Here is a 19374-nt window from a genome sequence, read left to right on the forward strand (position 1 = left end):
AGCCAGATTCAGCTGATCTCAGCTGAATTTCAAGTTTAACGGCTGCATGAGAATCAAGTCAAACCACTCCAGGTCAGGAACACACCCTTCCAGCCCTGCCCGCCCACCGTGATGCCCACAGACACACTAGGCTGTGCTCGCTGTGCTCAGAGTCTCCTGGGCTAATTCAGGGGTTTTCAAACCGTGTTCCGTGGAGCTCTAGCAGCTTCTCGGAGGTTCCTGCGCCTCCAGAACCAGGAGGTACAGGCGCTGCCCCGACCCCACCCCAGTCGGAACAGCTCTGTGTTTTCCTTTTTTTATTTTGATCTGTTTCACATATTAGATTTGTTTGAAGAGCAGCTTCCTATGTTAAAAAATACTGGAAAAAAGATTCCATGGACCAAATGATTCCTAAAGTGCTAACACTGTGTAGGTCCACAGTTCAGCTGGAATGGCTTTTGCTGCCCTCCGGGCTGGCAGGGCTCCCTCAAGGCTCTGGAGAACACACACCACGAAGCCAGGGAAAGGGGGAGGGAGGGGCGTGGGCCAGCAGCTCCCGGCCGCCCGGACTCTTCTCTGCAGCACAGGCAGGAGCAGTGCTCAGAGCAGAGTAGCCTTCCGGTGAAGCCCGTCCGCATCACAGCCCGCGGGGCCTGACCCCGGCCCGCCCTCAGGAGCCCTGCATCTCTGTCCAGTCCCTCTGCTGCAGGATGTGCTGCAGCAGCCCGTTGACCACGTCCAGCGTCTCATCCTTCTCCAGCACGATGTCATACGAGTCCATGTAGCGCTCCCGCCGCTCCTCCACCTGCCCGGGGAGCAGAGACCGAGAGTCCCCCAGCACCCTGCCCTCCGCGTTGCCCGCTGTTGCGCACCTGGGGCTGGGGAAGAGGGCATTCAAGCTGCGACTCCCCAGGAGGAGTTCAAGGTTACCGGGAACTGCCCTTTGGAGACACAGATGGCCATGGATGCAGGCTGCCACAATTAACCTTTGGGTCAGTGCCAAAAGGACCGTCACAACGATTAGAAACAAAAAAGATCAGATGTTACCTCTCATCTATCTGGATTGAATCTTCACAAGCCTTCAGCACCTACTGGCTGAGGGTGAGAACTGGAGGCCTTCTAGCCTGATGCCATACTGTGCCCCTCTGTGACCTTAGGTTTTCACCCCTGTCAACCTCTGGTCTGTTCCTATGCTTTCCTTCTCTAAATTATAAACCCACATCCTGAATACCAACATTTCCCATCTCATTCATGCCTTACTGGTATGATTTAGGAGGACTGGTAATCAGCCCAACCACCTTCTAAACTATGTCACCTTGGGCAAGTTACTTAACCCCCTTGCCTCAGTTTCCTCATTTGTAAACTGCGTGTAACAGTCACTACCTCAGAGTATGACTGTACAGATGAACTGGGTTAATGTGCGCGGCACACGGTGAGCACTCGGTAAGTGTGGGCTCTGATGACGTGCTCTGACCTCTGGGTCATGCCGTGTGCTTCGTGCACAGCTGTAACCACTGGGTATTTCTTTTGTTTCCTATGAGACTATGGCTTGTGTCTGACCTCTGTGCCTCTCATACTTCACACAGGGTCTAGCCCACAGAAGGTGTTCAATAAGCACTCGTTAACAGGAATGAAGGAGAAGCCAGCCCTGAAGAACCCGGGTCTCCTACCTACCTTGTCATTTAGGAAGCCAATCTTGAGAATGTTCTCCACGCCAGGAACCCCATCAGCCATAGTGAGGTCCCCCATGGAGTCTCCCAGCAGGAGGATGTTGGTTTTGCCCTGAAGCTGCTCGAAGTAACCAGAGTTCTCGCACACAGAGCTGTTCTTGTTGTAGGTGTGTATCAGCTGGCCCTTGAATCCCTTTAGGAAGCCCTAAATAATCAAGACAAGAGACAGACAGAAGGGCTACAAGGACCCATTCAGGACCAGTGTTCCACTGTCTCTGCCACAGAGGAAAGGGAATCCTGAAAGCCACAGATAATGCCAAAACTTCATTGTGATCCAACTAGGGGTCAGCAAGCTAGGGCCTGTGGACTAGATTTGGCCTATTTTTGTAAACTGCTTTGCTGGAACACCTCCAGGTCCATTTGTTTACCTCTTGTCTACGGGTGCTTTTTTCTGTAACAGAGTAGTTGTGACAGAGATCATATTGCCCACAAAGCCCGAGACACTGACTACCTGGTCTTTTACAGAAAAAGTTTACAACCCCTGGTTTAAACTAACAGGAACCATCAAATATTGTTGATCACCTACTCTGGTGAAAGCATGAAGCCCGTGGTACAAGCACTGCCTGGCTACATGTGCGCTAACCTCAGCTGTGGGCCACACCCTAACCACAGGTCAAAGGGATGAAAATTCCAGCCTTGGTTTTAAGGGGAAGAAGTCAGAACACGGGTGAGTCAGAGCAGCCCACCTCTGGCTCAAGAAAAACAAGTCCAAGTCCAAGCCCTTGAGTACCTAGGATGGCACACGAGCCATGACAGTGACACGGGGCCTGGCTGAGCCCTAAACTCGGTCCTCCCTGGCAGAGTCGACTGTCAGCCAAACACCCAAGAGTGGGTCCTTCAAAAGCGACTGTCTTTAGCTGGCACTAGTAAATAAATAACTGCTGAGGGCAAAGAAGCCGGCATGCCTTCCCTCCTCCCTCCCCCATCAAGGTTAACGTTTAGGGTGAAGCACCCTGGCTGGCGGTCCCCACCCCTCTTCCAGCCCCAGCTCACATCTTCATCAAACTCCATGTAGTTGGAGACGATGTGGATGTTCGGGTGGAACACTTTCCTCTGTCGCATGATTTCTTCCAGGATATCCCCAACGCCCGCGGAGAAGATGAAAAGGGGAACGCTGTTCTGGGAGAGGGTGTTGAAGAACGTCTTGTATCCATCCCTGAAGTGACATGAACGGTTCTGAAACGGCATTGTCTCTGCGACTGTTCTTTATTTTCTACTTGGGTTACATTGTTAACATTTTTTTAAAAACATTTTCAATTGTGGTATAAAATACAGAGTAAATTATTAAACTGCACTAATCTTAAGTGTTCAGCTCAGTTAATATTTACACATGTTCACACACATGTAGTTACTGACCAGGTCAAGATGCCCTCATGTTCCTTCCCAGTCGATGCCATCGCCCCCATTTTGACGTCACATCACCATTGATTTGCTCTCCCTGTCCCTGAACTTCATATACACCATATAACCACATTTTTTGTTTGTTTGTTTCTGGATTATTTTGCCTGAGCAAAATACAACCAGGCAGCTATCCTGAGGGAGCTTCACTGGGGAACACCTCCAACCCACCCAGGCACTTACTGGGTCTGCACGTGTCTACTCTCCTGGCTTTCCACGAGCTAGCGTCTCTCCCCAATCAGGACACACAATCCTTGAGGGAAGGCACCCGTGTTGACTCCTTCCTCTACGTGCCCTCATCCCTCCTCCAGTAAAGAACGCTCCAGCAGACAGCTGCACTGTGAAGGCTACGGATGATCAAGGGTCCTAGGTCAGCCAACTCCCATGTCTGGATAAAGAGCACCAGTCACCATGGGGACCCCAAAAGTCTTTTTATCATTGGGAAAAATGAGCTAGATGCTGTTTCTTCTAGGATATGGAGCCCTGGTCATATTCACACCACATCCACTACCAGCAGACTGCATCCTAGGACACACCCAAGGATAGAAAATTCTCTGGCTGTGTCCCGAGAGGAAAAGCAAGACCTTCTCCACGTCAGCTACTCATGGTACTAGATCGCTTCTGACTCTCCCAGCAACTGACTCCTCTTCGATCCTTCCCAGCCTCTCTTTTGTGAGCAAACCCATTCCAAACAGTCTGGCAGAAACATTTTCCAGAGCAGGCAGCTCACCTAAGCATTGCGTTGGACTCTCTCACCACCTGGGCTATCTGAAACTTCTGAATCTTCTGCTGGCACAGGAGCTCATGCGCTTTGGTCCACCTGGAAAGAGACACCCCACGAAACCCCAAATTCAAACCACTAAGTGACCTTTCTCATCTCAGGGCCGAGTCTCCTCTGGAAGTACTGACAGCGGAGGCCTCATCCTTTTCCCCAGAGCCATTTCCTGAAAGACCCTGCTTGTCCCTAAAAGAAGAGGGTGAGACAGCAACACAGCAGCAACACAAGAGCTGGGCAAGTTGCTGCTGATGTCAAAGCTCTTCTGAATCCCTCCCTCTGTGACCCCACTCTATGGAGAACTGGGGCTTTGCCCAGTGATACTGGTTTCCTTAGGAGGGTTATTGCCCCAAAGCACTTATTGCCCCAAACTAAGGGGCTTCTAACTCATTCCAAGGATACTTGGTGAGCCCTCTATTCTAGCAGTAGCCACACGTAGCCTGGCTGTATCCGGACAATTTGTTCTAGCAGCTGGGCTTGTGGCCTTCAGTTAAGCATTCAGTAAGGTAAAGGAGCCTGCATCTGACCAAAGCTCAGGAAAAATACACCCCCGTCCAGACCAAGCATCATTGAGGGCCAGGGGCGTTTCACCACCACCATCACTCACCATTCCACCATGTCAGGTAACTTCTCTTTGATGGTCCGGTGTGGGTCAATCTCAATTGGGTAATAGTGGTGGAGGAGCGCTTTGAGCTGTGACATCCAAAGGAAGAGAAAAGCCGTTTAGTCCACATCAAGTTTTCCCCAGCAGAGTCCTACAGTCCAGCATGAGAAAAAAGTCACCTAGAAGATGCAACTTCATGTAAGGGAGTGACTGGAGCTGCAGAGCTGGCCATCCCTCTGCACTCCCGCTTCATCAGTAAGAACTGATTTAACGCTGTATTTCCCAAAATGTGGTACATTTTCTCAGGTGGTAGGCAAGATAACTTTGGGGGGTGGTACATGGATAAAAACACCTTTCATTTTAGTTGTCTGGGATTCATTTTAATGTATGTCAGAAAAAGAAAGAAAACTAGAATAGCACACTCATGCTTTCATAAAGATTGCTTCTTTCTTTTGCAAGTTAACTGCATTCAGATCTTTAAAAGCAGGGTAATTTACACAGATCTGGCAAAAATCATTCAAGTGAACTAGAAGACTGAAGCTTGGGACACAGCATGTTAGGGGATAACTTCATCGCACTGCCAACGTCAGGTGGACAATCTCACGGGGAGCATCTCTGTGCACCTCCTCTGGCTAAGGTCACCTTCCACATGCCAGGACCTTCCACAATCTAGATAGGCTGCTTCAGGGATCATGTGTCACATGGGCTCAGTCAGTAACAGTGCCCAATAAAAATGAGAACTGAGCAAAAAATTTTAATTTTGGGCTTCCCTGGTGGCGCAGTGGTTAAGAATCCGCCTGCCAATGCAGGGGCCACGGGTTCGTGCGCTGGTCCGGGAAGATCCCACATGCCGCGGAGCAACTAAGCCCGTGCGCCGCAACTACTGAGCCTGTGCTCTAGAGCCCGCGAGCCACAGCTACTGAGCCCACGTGCTTAAACTACTGAAGCCCGTGCGCCTAGAGCCCGTGCTCTGCAACAAGAGGAGCCACCGCAACGAGAAGCCCGCGCACCGCAACGAAGAGTAGCCCCCACTCGCCACAACCAGAGAAAGCCCGCGCGCAGCAACAAAGACCCAACGCGGCCAAAATAAATAAATAAATAAATTTATTTTTTAAAAAAATTTTTAATTTTAATACGTGCATGGTCTCGGAATATTATGAGATCAAATGGAGTCCCTGACCATCAGTCCAAAAGAGGGTTAAATACAAAGACTGACAAAGACAGAAAGCTCCTAAAATGTGTTAAGATTCTCAATGTTTTCTTCAGTGTGAGAACATTTTTCTGAAAGTATAACAGAATTCAACAGAATATACATTTCTTCTTTTTAAAATTTATTTATTTTATTTTTGGCTGTGTTGGGTCTTCGTTTCTGTGCGAGGGCTTTCTCTAGTTGCGGCAAGCGGGGGCCACTCTTCATTGCGGTGAGCGGGCCTCTCACTATCGCGGCCTCTCGTTGCGGAGCACAGGCTCCAGACGCGCAGGCTCAGTAGTTGTGGCGCACGGGCCTAGTTGCTCCGTGGCATGTGGGATCCTCCCAGACCAGGGCTCGAACCCGTGCCCCCTGCATTGGCAGGCAGATTCTCAACCATTGCGCCACCAGGGGAGCCCCCAGAATATAAATTTTTAAAAAGAAAAAAGATTTCTTACATAAATTTTGCTTTATTAATTTCTTCAGGAACCCATCAATGCCACAAATCTTAATGTTCTCTAGCTTCTTTATCCTAGAGAGGGCATCCAAACCTATTGTCTTATTTGTGGACGTAGCTCTCTGGAAGCTGCTATGATCAGGGATGTGAGGAACCAAAAAAAGTGACCTGCCAAAGGTAATCAGTGGTGCAGCCAGAATCTACCTTAAGCTGCAAGTGGCATCACCCGAGAGACAAGTGTAGAAACAGAAGAGCTATCTATAATTCACTGTCCATCCTAATAACCAGTAATCATGACAGAGTATTAGAAGATCTGACCAATATGGCAGACCAACAGACCACTTAGTAACCAATTTGGTGAACTTCATAATCAAGTGGAACTAAATGATATAGCTATTTAGCAGAAAGAGCTCAGCAACCTGCAGAGAAGCGAGGGGCTAGCACAGCTCTGCTCTGGCAAAGAGGACACTGATGGGAAGAACGCGTAGCAAAGTAAAATGAACTCCAAGGCTACAGGGATCGCTTTACAATATCTGTATGCATCTTATGGAAACGGGAGTTTCATACATAGACGTTAATTCAGAAGTCTTTCTTGGTACCTGCTGCCTTACCAAGAAAATGTATACCATCAAGGGAAGAGCATAATATAGTGGAAAGAGTTTGGGAACAGAATCAGATCTATGGGAAAACCAAGCTCTGCATCTTGCTGTATGACCTTGGGTAAGTTGCTCAAACCTCTCCAAGCCTGTTTTCCCATCTGCTAAATGGAGACAGTAATGATTCTATCCACCTCTCGGAGTTGTGGGAGGGTTACACAGCACACATCGAAGTCTCCTATTAAGTTCTATAGATAGCAGTAAGCATATTCCAACCATCCATCATCACATGTCTTGGCCAAGAAGGAAAAGCTGTCTCAGTATATTAAGACTAGGTCCACCTGAGCATAACAACAATTTTTTAAAAAATTAATCTTCTAAGGTCTCAACCCTGGAACCTTTGGTCCTAACCAAGAACCACTGGAAGTCATATATGATAGCCATTTCTTTTTTTTCTTTTTTTTTTTTTTTTTGCGGTACGCGGGCCTCTCACTGCTGTGGCCTCTCCCGCTGCGGAGCACAGGCTCCGGACGCGCAGGCTCAGCGGCCGTGGCTCACGGGCCCAGCTGCTCCGCGGCACGTGGGATCCTCCCGGATCGGGGCACGAACCCGTGTCCCCTGCATCGGCAGGCGGACTCTCAACCACTGCGCCACCAGGGAAGCCCTGATAGCCATTTCTGAGCAAAGAAGGGAGTAACCCACCTCTTTGCGGCACTCCTCACTGATGATCTTGCTGTTATCCAGAATATCTGCAAAAACACAGAACTCCTTTTACTTGCCCCTTAGAAGCCATCATCCTGTCGAGCCCAATAAAGCAAGCTAGTATGTGACTTACTGTAAGAAGAAGGGCATCGCTTTCCATTATAGGCAAACCTGCTCAAGGTCATGTCAAAATCAGAAATGACCTAAAATGCAAAAGAGAGATGCCTAGACAGGCTCCTTCCAGGGTGGCCCTGTGCCAGCCAGAGAGGATGATTATGGGAGTCCAAACAGCTCAGTGCCAGTCTGCGGGCAAAGCCCTGGGGGAGTTAGGAAGCGCTGAAGGAAGAACTAATCCTAGTTAGTACCTGTGCTAACCCAGAGAAGAGCCAGCCTCTCTGAGGATGGGGGTGGGGACTGCAGAATCAGGACCCCTTCCACTCTTTCAGTAGCACCCATCTCAATGCCTTGGTCCTTCCTAAGATGCCCCCACCTTTTGGCCCATCTACACATCTGCGCCTTCTTGGGGAGCCCACCAACCTCGGCTAGTGAGGACAACAAGACCCGGAGGCCTGGTGTGGGGGTGCTTTCTGTCTAGAGCACGACCTTACTGAAAAATTTGAAATCTAGGTTTCTGGGCAGGTGGGCTCTCCCTCAAGGCAAAACAGGCTTGCCCTCGGGCACCTGGTCATTTCTAGGGGCTGAAGGCATGCTTGCAGGTGTCCGCAGCAAAGCGGGAAGGCGCACTGGGCAGGCCACATCCCTAGCCCCCCCGCGGTACCTGTAAGCGGTCTCCCCCGCCCTTGCGGAGGGCGCCCACGATCTCCTGCACCCGCCCGGGCTGCCGCATCAGAACCGTGGCCTTCATCAGGGTGCTCACCTGTCCCGAGACCCGAGAGAACCGCTGACCCCGGCACCGCGCTGGGCCCAAGGGGAGGCCGGCGAGGCCGGGCCGGGGGCGCGGGGGACGAGCGGGGGCTCCGGCCGGGCCTGGGCGCCTACGGGCCGCAGTGGCGCGGCGAGGCCCAGGCGGCCCGGTGGGGGTCTCGGAGCGCCCGGGGGTTCGGGGCCCGCCCCACGCCGGTCTCCTCCTCCCGCCTCACCTCCTCCGCCATGGCGCTTGCCGGCCGGTTGGCGGCGTGGGCACAAAGACCGCCCCGCGGCCCCACTGCACAGGCGTCGCTTCCTCCGGGGCGGGGCGGGGGTGAGGCGGGGGTGAGGCGGGGCGAGGGTGAGGCGGGGGGACGGGGGACGGGGGGCGGGGGGGCGGGGAGTGTCCCAAGAGGCTGGGGTTACGTGGGTGGGTGCCACTCTTTTTAGAACAAAAACACTAACCGTAATGGACGTTTCCAGGCTTAAGGTTTGCATGACCAAAAGGCCGCAGATGGGAGGGGGTGTGAAGGAGCCATAAGTGAATTCTGTTGAACATCCAGAAGGTGCTTCCTTCACGGGGCTCGCTCCTCATCACAGAAGATGAGTGACTCAGTCCAGAGGGCAGGAGGGCCCTGGACATCTGGGCCAGAATGAAAACTCATCAGCTTTACTTCTCCCTTCTGCCTCCCCTGACTCGGTTTCCTTGAACTCATGTCTCGGGAGCCAAGTGCCAAGCTGCGGAAGAAGGTAGATGGCTGCTACAGAGACGCCAAACTGAGCACCGGAAGTGGGCAGCAGGAGCTAGAGTGAATCAAAAGTCTTGTGTGGTGTTGGTGGTCACGTCCTGCTCCTGGTTGGTTGCGGAAGGTGTGGGGTGGTCTTCAGCCTGAGTGATGCCTTGGGGGAGGGGGGGAGGACAGGGACAGGAGAGAGTTCCAGAACCTGACAGCACAATGCCGAGAGTGATCTCACTGCGGGCCCAGGATTCTGGAACTTGGGCTGCCTGCTGGGCCCTGTATGAAAGATGTAATAGGAAGAAGGAGTGACAGCTGGCTAAAGGGCCCCTACAAGCCTCCCCGACACCCCAGGAGAGCAGCCTGTCTCCGCTTGTCCCAGGGTGCCATGGAGATGGAGAGCGCGGCGGCCTCCACACGTTTCCACCAGCCTCACATGGAGAGGAAGATGAGTGCGATGACCTGTGAGGTCTTCAACGAGCTTAGGCTAGAGGGCAAGCTCTGCGACGTGGTCATCGAGGTCAATGGCTTTGAGTTCAATGCCCACAAGAACATCCTCTGTAGCTGCAGTTCCTACTTTAGGTATAACAGGGTTGCTGGACTAAGCCAAAAGGAGGGATGGGGCTTATTCTGAGACATTTTGGTTCATTCCATATTTCCCGCCCCATTATCTTAAGTTTAGGGACACTGTCAAAGCCCTGGGCTCCTGTAGATTGGCTCCTTTGTCTTCTGAAGAGGCACAGCTAGGGCCAGAGCCTCTTCTGTCTCGTTTTCAACTAGATTTCAACCAACTATTGGTGGGCCAGAGGCTTTTTTTCTTTGATTTTCACCCAAAGCAAACTTTGGGAAGGTTGGACACCTGTAGTGGATTTCCTACTTAAACCTAGATGACAATGCCACTTCAGCCACCCCTTAAGCCCCTGAGACTATCTCAAACAGGGTGACAAATTAACAAGGACTGAGAGCATGGGAAGGGGGATGAGGGGAAAGAACCAAGGAAATATTTTTCAGAAGAAAAAGGGAGTTTGAGCCAAAACTATTGTAACCCAGGAAGTAAAAGACCTATTTTGTTCATGAGCTGAAAATATTTGAGTACTCGGTTCCAATGAAGATATGGTAAGTGCGTGCCACCCGTTGCTAAAAATTCTCATTCATCTAGACCTAGAGCAGGGTATACAAAAAGACCAAATAGTGGCTATTTTAAGCTTTGCAGGCCATACAGTCTCTGTCACAACTACTCCACTCTGCCTTTAGTAGGAAAGCAGCCATAGACAATACTAAATGAAAGGTATGGCTGTGTTCCAATAAAATTATTTATAAATACCGAAATTTGAATTTAATTTCCAGGTGCCACAAAATATTTTTTCCCCATTTAAAAATGTAAAAAATATTCTTAGCTCATGTGCAGTACAAAAACAAGAGTTGGGCTGAATTTGGCCGAGAGGCTGTAGGTTTTCAGACCTCTTCTCTAGAGAATTTGATCTCTGAGCCCACATTCCCTTAAACGTCCTAGAAAAAGGAAGGAAAAATATACTAGGGCGGGGACTTCTGTCCTCTGCAACACCTAGAGAAGTACCTAGCTACATAGTAGGGACCCAATAAGTTGTTGTGGAATAGTGGTCATTTTACTCATTCAATAATTATTTATTGAGTGCCTATTTTGTGACAGGTACTGGAAATAAAACAATGTACAAACATTCCTGTTCTCGTAAAGTTTACCTTCCAGTAGGGGGAACAGGCATTTAATAAATAAAATACATATGCGATCATAAGTGCTAGGGAAAAAAAGGAAGATAGAGAGTGGTCAGTGGTAATTTTAAATAGGATTATCACTGCTGACAAAGTGACGTTTGAGCAAAGACTTCAAGGGGCTGTGGTCTTGGGAAATAACAGAGATCTTGGGGGAGCCTTCCAGGCAGAGTACAAAGCAAAGTGCAAAGATGGAAGCATCTCTGGTGTATTCAAGGAAAGCAAGGCCAGCAGGGCTGGAGCAAGGTGAGGAGGAAGGTGAGAGGAAATATGGTTAGAGAGGTATTCATGGTCCAGATCTCAGAGGTCTTTTGTAGTCCCTGGTAAGGACTTTGTATTTTACTCTGAGTAACCAGGGAAGTCAGTGGAAGGTTCTGAGCGGAAGAGGAGCATAAACTCATAAGGATCATGCTGGTGTCTGGGATAAGACTATAAACTCTGGAGGTGTCAAAAGCAGAAGCAGAGAGATCAGTTGGGAGGTTTACTCCCAATAATCTAGGCAAGAGCTGGTGGTGGCTCACACCAAGAAGGTAGCAATGAGAGAGGTGAGAAGCGATCAGATTCTGGATATGTGTTGATTGAATAATACTTGTTTTAAAAGTGTATTTGCTCAAGTTTAATTTCCTTAATTAAGATAGAATTTGGTGGGCAATGGGCTGAGACAGAAAAAGACCTGGGTCTTACTCCCAGCTCTAGATACCAGTTTCTCCATCCACAAAATGGGAAAAAGGCTACTTATCATGAAGATAGGAATAAAAGTGACCAAAGTCAAAGTTCTTGGAAAGGTTCTCTTGACAACTGTATAAAACCTACCCTCCTCCCCCCGCTTCCTCACGCCAATTTATTTCCAAATTACTTATTGTGCACACTATGTGGAAAATGTCCAAATTTTCCACAACAAGAGAAGGTGGTGGGGGGAGGGAACATGGCAAACTAGAGAGAAATATTTCAGTGACTGCTAGTTTTCCTTCTTCCAGAGCTTTGTTTACAAGTAACTGGAACAACACTGAAAAGAAGGTATACAACATCCCTGGCATTTCCCCCGACATGATGAAGCTAATTATCGAATATGCGTACACCCGGACCATCCCCATCACACCAGACAACGTGGAGAAGCTGCTGGCTGCTGCAGACCAATTTAACATCATGGGTATTGTCAGGGGTTGCTGTGAGTTCCTCAAGGCGGAGCTGTGTTTGGAAAATTGTATCGGCATCTGCAAGTTAACAGACTACTTCTACTGCCCTGAGCTGAGGCGGAAGGCCTACATGTTCATCCTGCACAACTTTGAGGAGATGGTGAAAGTCTCAGCAGAGTTTTTAGAGCTCTCAGTCACTGAACTTAAGGATATCATTGAGAAGGATGAGCTCAACGTCAAACAAGAAGATGCTGTATTTGAGGCCATTTTAAAATGGATTTCTCATGACCCCCAAAATAGGAAGCAGCATATTTCAGTTTTGCTACCCAAGGTCGTTTAGTTATTCTTTTGTGGGATGCTTAATTGCTTTTTTTTTTTTTTGCCTGTGCCACATGGTTTGTGGGATCTTAGTTCCACAACCAGGGATCAAACCCATGCCCCTGCAGTGGAAGCTCGGAGTCCTAACCACTGGACTGCCAGAGAATTTCCTTAATTGCTCACTTTTGACTCATTTATCCCAGAGGGATTGTCCCAAGAGCCATACTCAGATGTTTGACAGATTCCAAGGCTGTAGTTATACTTACATATACTTATATATGTACATCTACAGAAGGCATCCCCTGCTATTCTCTGGAATTTTGCAATTTTCTTTGCCCTTGGCATTGCTAGTTCCTTCTGCTCCAGTTATATTTTTTTGTTTGTTTTTGTTTTTTGCGGTATGCGGGCCTCTCACTGCTGTGGCCTCTCCTGTTGCGAAGCACAGGCTCCGGATGCACAGGCTCAGCGGCCATGGCTCACGGGCCCAGCCACTCCGCGGCATGTGGGATCCTCCCAGACCGGGGCACGAACCCACGTCCCCTGCATCGGCAGGCAGACTCTCAACCACTGCGCCACCAGGGAAGCCCCAGTTATATTCTCTTTGACCAAGATTCTCCCTGATAGTGGGGGAAGGAGAGGGCAGGCCTTCAAAAGAATTCTAAAGGGTCCTCCTCTCACCCCTTTCCTTCTGTGAGTTTCCCCAACCAAAATAGGAGTTGGACAAGAAACCAGATCATGAGTATTGCATTCAAGTGTAGCCATTTGGTGCTAATTCATGTTATTTTACATATAGAGACATAGATATCCAATTACTGAACAATGACCACAGCTTTTTCTGGTCTAATAGTCCTGTCCAGGGGCCAAGGAATGGACTAGCTCTGTGACCATTTGAGGTGGCTTCTATCTCGCTCATTCTCAGCATCCAATGTATACCACCTCCAAAACACAAATATTTAAACGGTGAGCTGTAAATTACAAAAACAAAACAAAACATGACCCTACTGCATTCAGAGGAGACTGTAAAACTGCGGGCTTAAGGACATGGGTTTTCCAGACACCATACCTCATCTGAATGACTTTCTGTATTTCCTTCTTAGGTTCGCCTGGCTCTAATGCATGCTGAATACTTCATGAACAACGTTAAGATGAATGACTATGTCAGAGACAGTGAGGAATGCAAGCCAGTCATCATTAATGCACTGAGGGCCATGTATGACCTAAACATGAACGGACCTTCCAATTCTGACTTCACCAACCCACTCACCAGGCCCCGCCTGCCCTACGCCATCCTATTTGCAATTGGTGGCTGGAGTGGTGGGAGCCCCATCAATGCCATTGAGGCATATGATCCTCGGGCAGACAGATGGCTGACTGTCATTTGTGAGGAAGACAGTCCTCGTGCCTACCACGGGGCAGCTTATTTGAAAGGCTATGTTTATATCATTGGGGGGTTCAATAGTGTAGACTATTTCAATAGTGTTAAGCGTTTCAACCCAGTCGAGAAAACGTGGCACCAGGTGGCCCCGATGCACTCCAGGCGTTGCTATGTCAGCGTGACAGTCCTCAGTAATTTTATTTACGCCATGGGAGGATTTGATGGCTATGTGCGTCTCAACACTGCTGAACGTTATGAGCCAGAGACCAACCAGTGGACACTCATTGCCCCCATGCATGAACAGAGGAGTGATGCGAGTGCCACAACGCTCCATGGAAGGGTAAGACCCCGGGGGGAAGGTGGGATTAGGAGATGTGAAAGCAAACAAGCCTGGAAATAATGGGTGGAAAACAGAAGTGTCAGTATTCACTTTGCAATACTAACTCCCTCATCAAATGACTAAGTGGCCCTTTGTAACTATCTTTTCTGATTTTACTTATTAAAAAGCAATGCATGCACATGTGGAAAAAAGAAAATCAGACTGAAGACTGGCATCAGAAGTGTCCCCTGCCCCCAGCCACCAGCCACCAGCATATACACACCCTTTCTTTCTACTCCCCAGTTTTAATAATCTTGGAACTCTCTTCACACAGGTCTACATATGTGGTGGGTTTAATGGAAATGAATGCCTGTTTACAGCAGAAGTGTACAACGCTGAGAATAATCAGTGGACAGTCATAGCACCCATGAGAAGCAGGAGGAGTGGAATAGGCGTAATTGCTTATGGAGAACACGTATATGCGGTGAGTTCCTTTTGTACAACAAAAATTATAGCCCTAGATTTTCTGTTAGCAAATAGGTTTACACTACCACTGGGAAGAATTTGAAAGCTTTTTTCCATGGAAGGTAGTGGAAGAGGGAGGTATGAAATCACTGGTCCCCCCACCCCCCCCCAGAGGGCATCCTCAGCAAACAGAAGCGATGGTTAACAGCCAGCTGTGTTTCCTCTGCTGTCCACAGGTAGGCGGCTTTGACGGAGCTAGTCGGCTTAGGAGTGCAGAAGTCTACAGCCCAGTGGCTAATACTTGGCACATGATCCCCACTATGTTTAATCCTCGTAGCAATTTTGGTATCGAGGTGGTAGACGACCTCTTGTTTGTGGTGGGTGGCTTTAATGGCTTTACCACCACCTTTAATGTGGAGTGCTATGATGAAAAGACCGAAGAGTGGTATGATGCTCATGACATGAGTATGTACCGCAGTGCTCTGAGCTGCTGTGTGGTACCAGGGCTGGCCAATGTTGGGGAATACACAGCTAGACGAAACTTCACAGGATTAGCACTGTGTGATGAAGTACAGCATTCCGCCTCGACAAGTACCCTACCTGTATAAGCCTCTTCATTTAGCTAATAAAACATCTGAGCAATAAGAATTCTTTCTTTTTTTTGCGGTACGCGGGCCTCTCACTGTTGTGGCCTCCCCCGTTGCGGAGCACAGGCTCCGGACACGCAGGCTCAGTGGCCATGGCTCACGGGCCCAGCCGCTCCACGGCATGTGGGATCTTCCCGGACCGGGGCACGAACCCACGTCCCCTGCATCGGCAGGCGGACTCTCAAGCACTGCGCCATCAGGGAAGCCCAAGAATTCTTTCTTTTAAATAAATGCAGTGTTTAAACTTGTAAGAGTATTGGAAAGTGTTCAACTTAAGGGAGCCAAGGGTTGCATGACTGAAGGGAATAAGAGGGGAGGAAGAAAGCAATTATATTCAATGGTGCAGAGTTAAAAAAAGGAAAAATCACAGTGCAAATCAACTCTAAAGAAATACATTTATTTAAAACTTACATTGAGATGATTAGTAGCTATAACACAGAACAAGATAGCTTTAGGAACATAAAACAAGCTATTTTACAATGTAATGTCTCAAAGTGTCCTAAATTCTACATCTCCTCTGACTTAAAGGGGGGCAGTCAAGATTATACTTGCAGTAGATAGGGGCTTGATACTGTTAGCCCAGAAAACTCACTCTATCAACTGGAACTAAATATTTATTTTACAAATAACTCAAAGAGCCCCAGCACATGGATCATAAGATCTTCAACCATGTAGCAAGCACTACTTTTCATGAGTGCATTATGCAGGAGGGTTAAGTTAACAAGTGCTCTATTGTATGTGCTTCACTGTCAGACATTTCCAGTAATGGTCATGGAGAGTAAGACAAAAGCCGTACAAAGGTAATCAACAAAGAGTGGTTATTTGGCTATCTAATTAAATTCCTTGAAGCAAAATGACTATTATGTTATTGTTACTGTATTACATCACGACTATGAGCTGTTTTGTTTCCAATGACCAAAACATATTATAATAGTAAGCATTATAACAAAAACAAAAATGGACTATTCTCAAGAAAGTAACAAACTGGAGTGATGAACTGTGACAGAATGTTTAACAGTTTAAAAAAGGAGAGACTGAACTGTTTCTCCAAATATTCTACACTTAAATGACAACCTATAAACACCCTATGTTTCTAGTGTAGGCAGAGAACTTGCTTCACAATTCTACATATTTGGGAAAGACATGAAATGTGGCCGATACACTTAGTTTGAGGCACGTACAAAAAAACCCTCCCTTTGGTTATGCTTGATTAGGCCAAGTAACTAAAATATACAATTCAGCTTATGTGTCTACCAATAGTATAGTGTTCATATTAGAATTATGAAGCAGAGAATGAAGTATTTAAACATACCACGTCTACACTAGCAAGAAACATAAAGAGGAAAAAAAGTGTGCCCTAGAAACTGCCTTACCAGCAGCCTGAAGAGTTTAATATACAAAAGAACAGAAATCTGCCATAAACACTATCTTTCTATCTCTTCAAACTTCTGTCCTACATAAAAAAAGATTTCAAAATTTTTTTGGTCCCAGAAATACAATACAAAATCAAGTAATCAAGACAAAACTGATGTCAATGAATTCTGAGGGTTTTTTTTTTTTAGCAAAGTAGTTTTGAATTGGCACAGCAAAAGCAAAGTTGGGTATCAAGATACACAAGACTAATCATGCAAACAACTGCAAGTGAGATGTATTACTTAAACACTAAGCTCATGACTGACATTCTCAATATATACACTGATTTTTTTTTTTTTTTAACCGTGGTGGGGTAGGTATAGTTAAAGGATATCCATTCTAAGATATAAGTAGCCTCACTCAAAGTTATGTATAGTTATTACTTTTTGGTATAATCAATTCCTCTCTTTTCCTTCTACAAAACAAAAACAAAAGCAAAAAAGGTTTGCTTGAATACATATTAAGCTGTCTTTTTAAAGCTGTATTTTTAACTGCTTAAGTTATCAAACACAATCTTTAAGTTTTCATCAAAAAGGAAATTTCTTTCCCAAAGAGCCATTTTAGGCTGGTCATCATCATCAGAACCTTTCCAAATACTGCGGGAAGTTATTTCCAGTTTAGAATTTCAGAATGTCAGCCTTGAACAGACTTAAGCAAATCTGGTTTCTTTCCTTATTAACAAGTTAGTTAGGATATTTCAGAAACACAAGTTACTGATGTGAAATCACACATGTGAATTCAAATATGAAAATTAGGAATTCAGTAGTCAGGAACCCTGCACACATCATCATGCAAGGAAGGACTTACCCTCTCTTTCCAGCCATGGCCTAGGCTGCCTGCCGAGTTAAAAAACAACAGTTTCAATCACGTTTTCAAAACCAGATTATACCTAAATCTTATGAGTTATGACTTCTGCCACATCATGTGAAAAAAAGATAACCCTACATATAACTTGGTAATGACTGTCTTAGAAGACAACTCTGAGACAAAAAAAAAAAAGGGCAATCAAAAACCTTACACCCTTCTGGAGAGAAACTGGCACCTTAGTGAGCTACTAAATTATTTCAACAGCACCAAGAAAAGGCAGTTTGCGAGCACAGTCTATCAGAGAGAAATGAGAACTTCATTCAATGAACTTTTCTGTCTTACTTGCATAGACCTCTCACAACTACTTAGCACTTCTCAGAATCCAAATAGCTTTTATTAAAATAACTACAAATAAATGGAAATTAAGAAAACAGTAGAGGTGGGGTAGGATAATATATCCTCATATAGAAATAGACTTGCAGTCTCCCATCCCTACCCCAGCCTAAATTAAATGGTTTTAAAGCAGATTTCCAACACAGTATTGAAAAACTTTGTCCTACGCAGGGATACCAATTCAGAAATTTCAGTTAAGTTCTTAGTATAGAGTCCAAGGGCTAAACATTAATAGTCTCACAGCACACTGAGAGCCAAAATTCCTGGTTGTGCTTTTTTTCCTTTTGATGTTTGATCCAACTAGTAAGATTAACTATAATGGACTAGGGAAAAAAAAAAATCACTGTACTTGGAATTCACCTTCTAGAATGGTATTCCAGAATGTCTAAGAAGGTAGAGACATTCTGAAAGAAACAAGAAAAGTATACTGGACCCACACTTCAAACCGTTAGAGCAGGAGTCCCTTATGCTAACTGAGTGCTAAAAGTCAACCTAAGTGCTAATTTGCATAAAGCCTGGGCACAGATAAGAATATCAGAAGAAGGCATAAAAATAAATAAAAGATAACCATAGTGATAAATTTTTAAGAGCCTTAATTATGCACCCAAATGTAGTATTCTAGGCTCAGGCAAAGTTCCAATGAAAGTCTAGGGCAACTGGATAAAACACCGTAATAATCCAGGCTGAGAAATAATAAGGCTTCTCTTTAGCAACATTTCTCTAAATTGTTACTTCCTTCCCATTTTGAAAAAAGTTTCTTTTAGAAAGGAATGGTAAGGATTCCATACAATATGCATCAGAGCAGAATTTAAAATTGAAGGCATTGTGTCGATTGTCATTGGCATTATTTACACTCATTAATTTATCTTCAAATAAGCCTGCAACTCCCAAAAAAAGCGGTTTTAAATTTTTCAGTGCCTTTGATTTCTTACTCTAGACTAACAATACTTTTCTTCTTAGAGAAACAAATTTCACAGATATAACTTCCTCTATATTCAGTCAATCAGCTAAAGATCAGTGCTCTTGCCAACTACCACTGTCTCAGAGTGATGACCTGAAGTTTATAACATAGTTGCTAAAGAAATGAAAAATACTCAAAAAATACATGAGCCAATCACAAATTTCCTATCAATCATCTCTTCTAGAAATAAACGAGACAGCATCTGTAGATAAACAAATACAAAAAAGTATCAATGCAAACATTCTGAAATCATCTTGCTGAAATATGGTGCTTTTTCCTTCAAATTTCAATCTCACTATTGCACATACCTCCTGTAGATGACGGCTCAATGCATAAATTCTGATCTTGTCAAAACCAACCATTCGGGAAAAAAATGAAAAAGATTATCAAAGTAAATGTGCAAATATAACTGGTGCTTAAAGCATGTTCAAAACATAAGACCCTAAGACAAAGGAGTTATAACTTGCTGGCAGACAGTCAAGTAACTACACCTGGTTTTTCCACTTATCTTTAATAAGATCTTATTCAGCTAACACACACACAAACCAAAAATGGATAAAGACCGCAAACTAACAAAAATTACCATGTAGTGAATTGATCTTCCCATTCTTCAGTTTTTGACTGTATTTCTTTTATTTGGGGCGATAATCAGTTCATGTAGAAAATAAGTTATCGACATACTTTTTCAAGTAACAGTCTGGGTATCTTCAGCCTCGTGAACAGGTATAACTGTTTTGAGCTGCACATATCAGAGAAC

General features: G+C 46.1%; 2 protein-coding genes across 2 annotated transcripts; one reads left to right on the top strand and one right to left on the bottom strand.

Moving 5' to 3' along the window:
* Positions 1–281: 281 nt before the first annotated feature.
* NT5C3B (5'-nucleotidase, cytosolic IIIB) lies at positions 282–8513 on the bottom strand. Its single transcript, XM_079725305.1, has 8 exons — positions 8209–8513; positions 7564–7633; positions 7431–7477; positions 4490–4575; positions 3838–3927; positions 2703–2865; positions 1654–1854; positions 282–784 (listed from the first exon to the last, which is right to left on the bottom strand). The coding sequence occupies exons 1-8, from the start codon at positions 8293–8295 to the stop codon at positions 650–652; spliced, it is 879 nt and encodes a 292-aa protein (XP_079581431.1). The 5' UTR covers positions 8296–8513; the 3' UTR covers positions 282–649.
* Positions 8514–9422: 909 nt separating this feature from the next.
* Positions 9423–15004, top strand: KLHL10 (kelch like family member 10; the record flags this gene model as incomplete). Its single annotated transcript, XM_079725417.1, has 5 exons — positions 9423–9616; positions 11761–12250; positions 13335–13952; positions 14266–14415; positions 14633–15004. The coding sequence occupies 5 exons, from the start codon at positions 9423–9425 to the stop codon at positions 15002–15004; spliced, it is 1824 nt and encodes a 607-aa protein (XP_079581543.1).
* Between the last annotated feature and the right edge of the window lie 4370 nt (positions 15005–19374).

The sequence above is a fragment of the Hyperoodon ampullatus genome (genome assembly GCF_949752795.1).
Source record: "Hyperoodon ampullatus genome assembly, chromosome: 19".
Lineage (NCBI taxonomy): Eukaryota > Metazoa > Chordata > Mammalia > Artiodactyla > Ziphiidae > Hyperoodon > Hyperoodon ampullatus.

Bases quoted from the DNA above. Each gene is read 5' to 3' on its own strand.
- NT5C3B (XM_079725305.1), bottom strand. From the start codon at position 8,295: ATGAAGGCCACGGTTCTGATGCGGCAGCCCGGGCGGGTGCAGGAGATC. The intron at 7,478-7,563 runs GTAAGTCACATA...GTGTTTTTGCAG, and splicing joins GCGATGCCCTTCTTCTTACA to ATATTCTGGATAACAGCAAG. The intron at 785-1,653 runs GTAGGTAGGAGA...CTCCCCGGGCAG, and splicing joins TTGGCTTCCTAAATGACAAG to GTGGAGGAGCGGCGGGAGCG.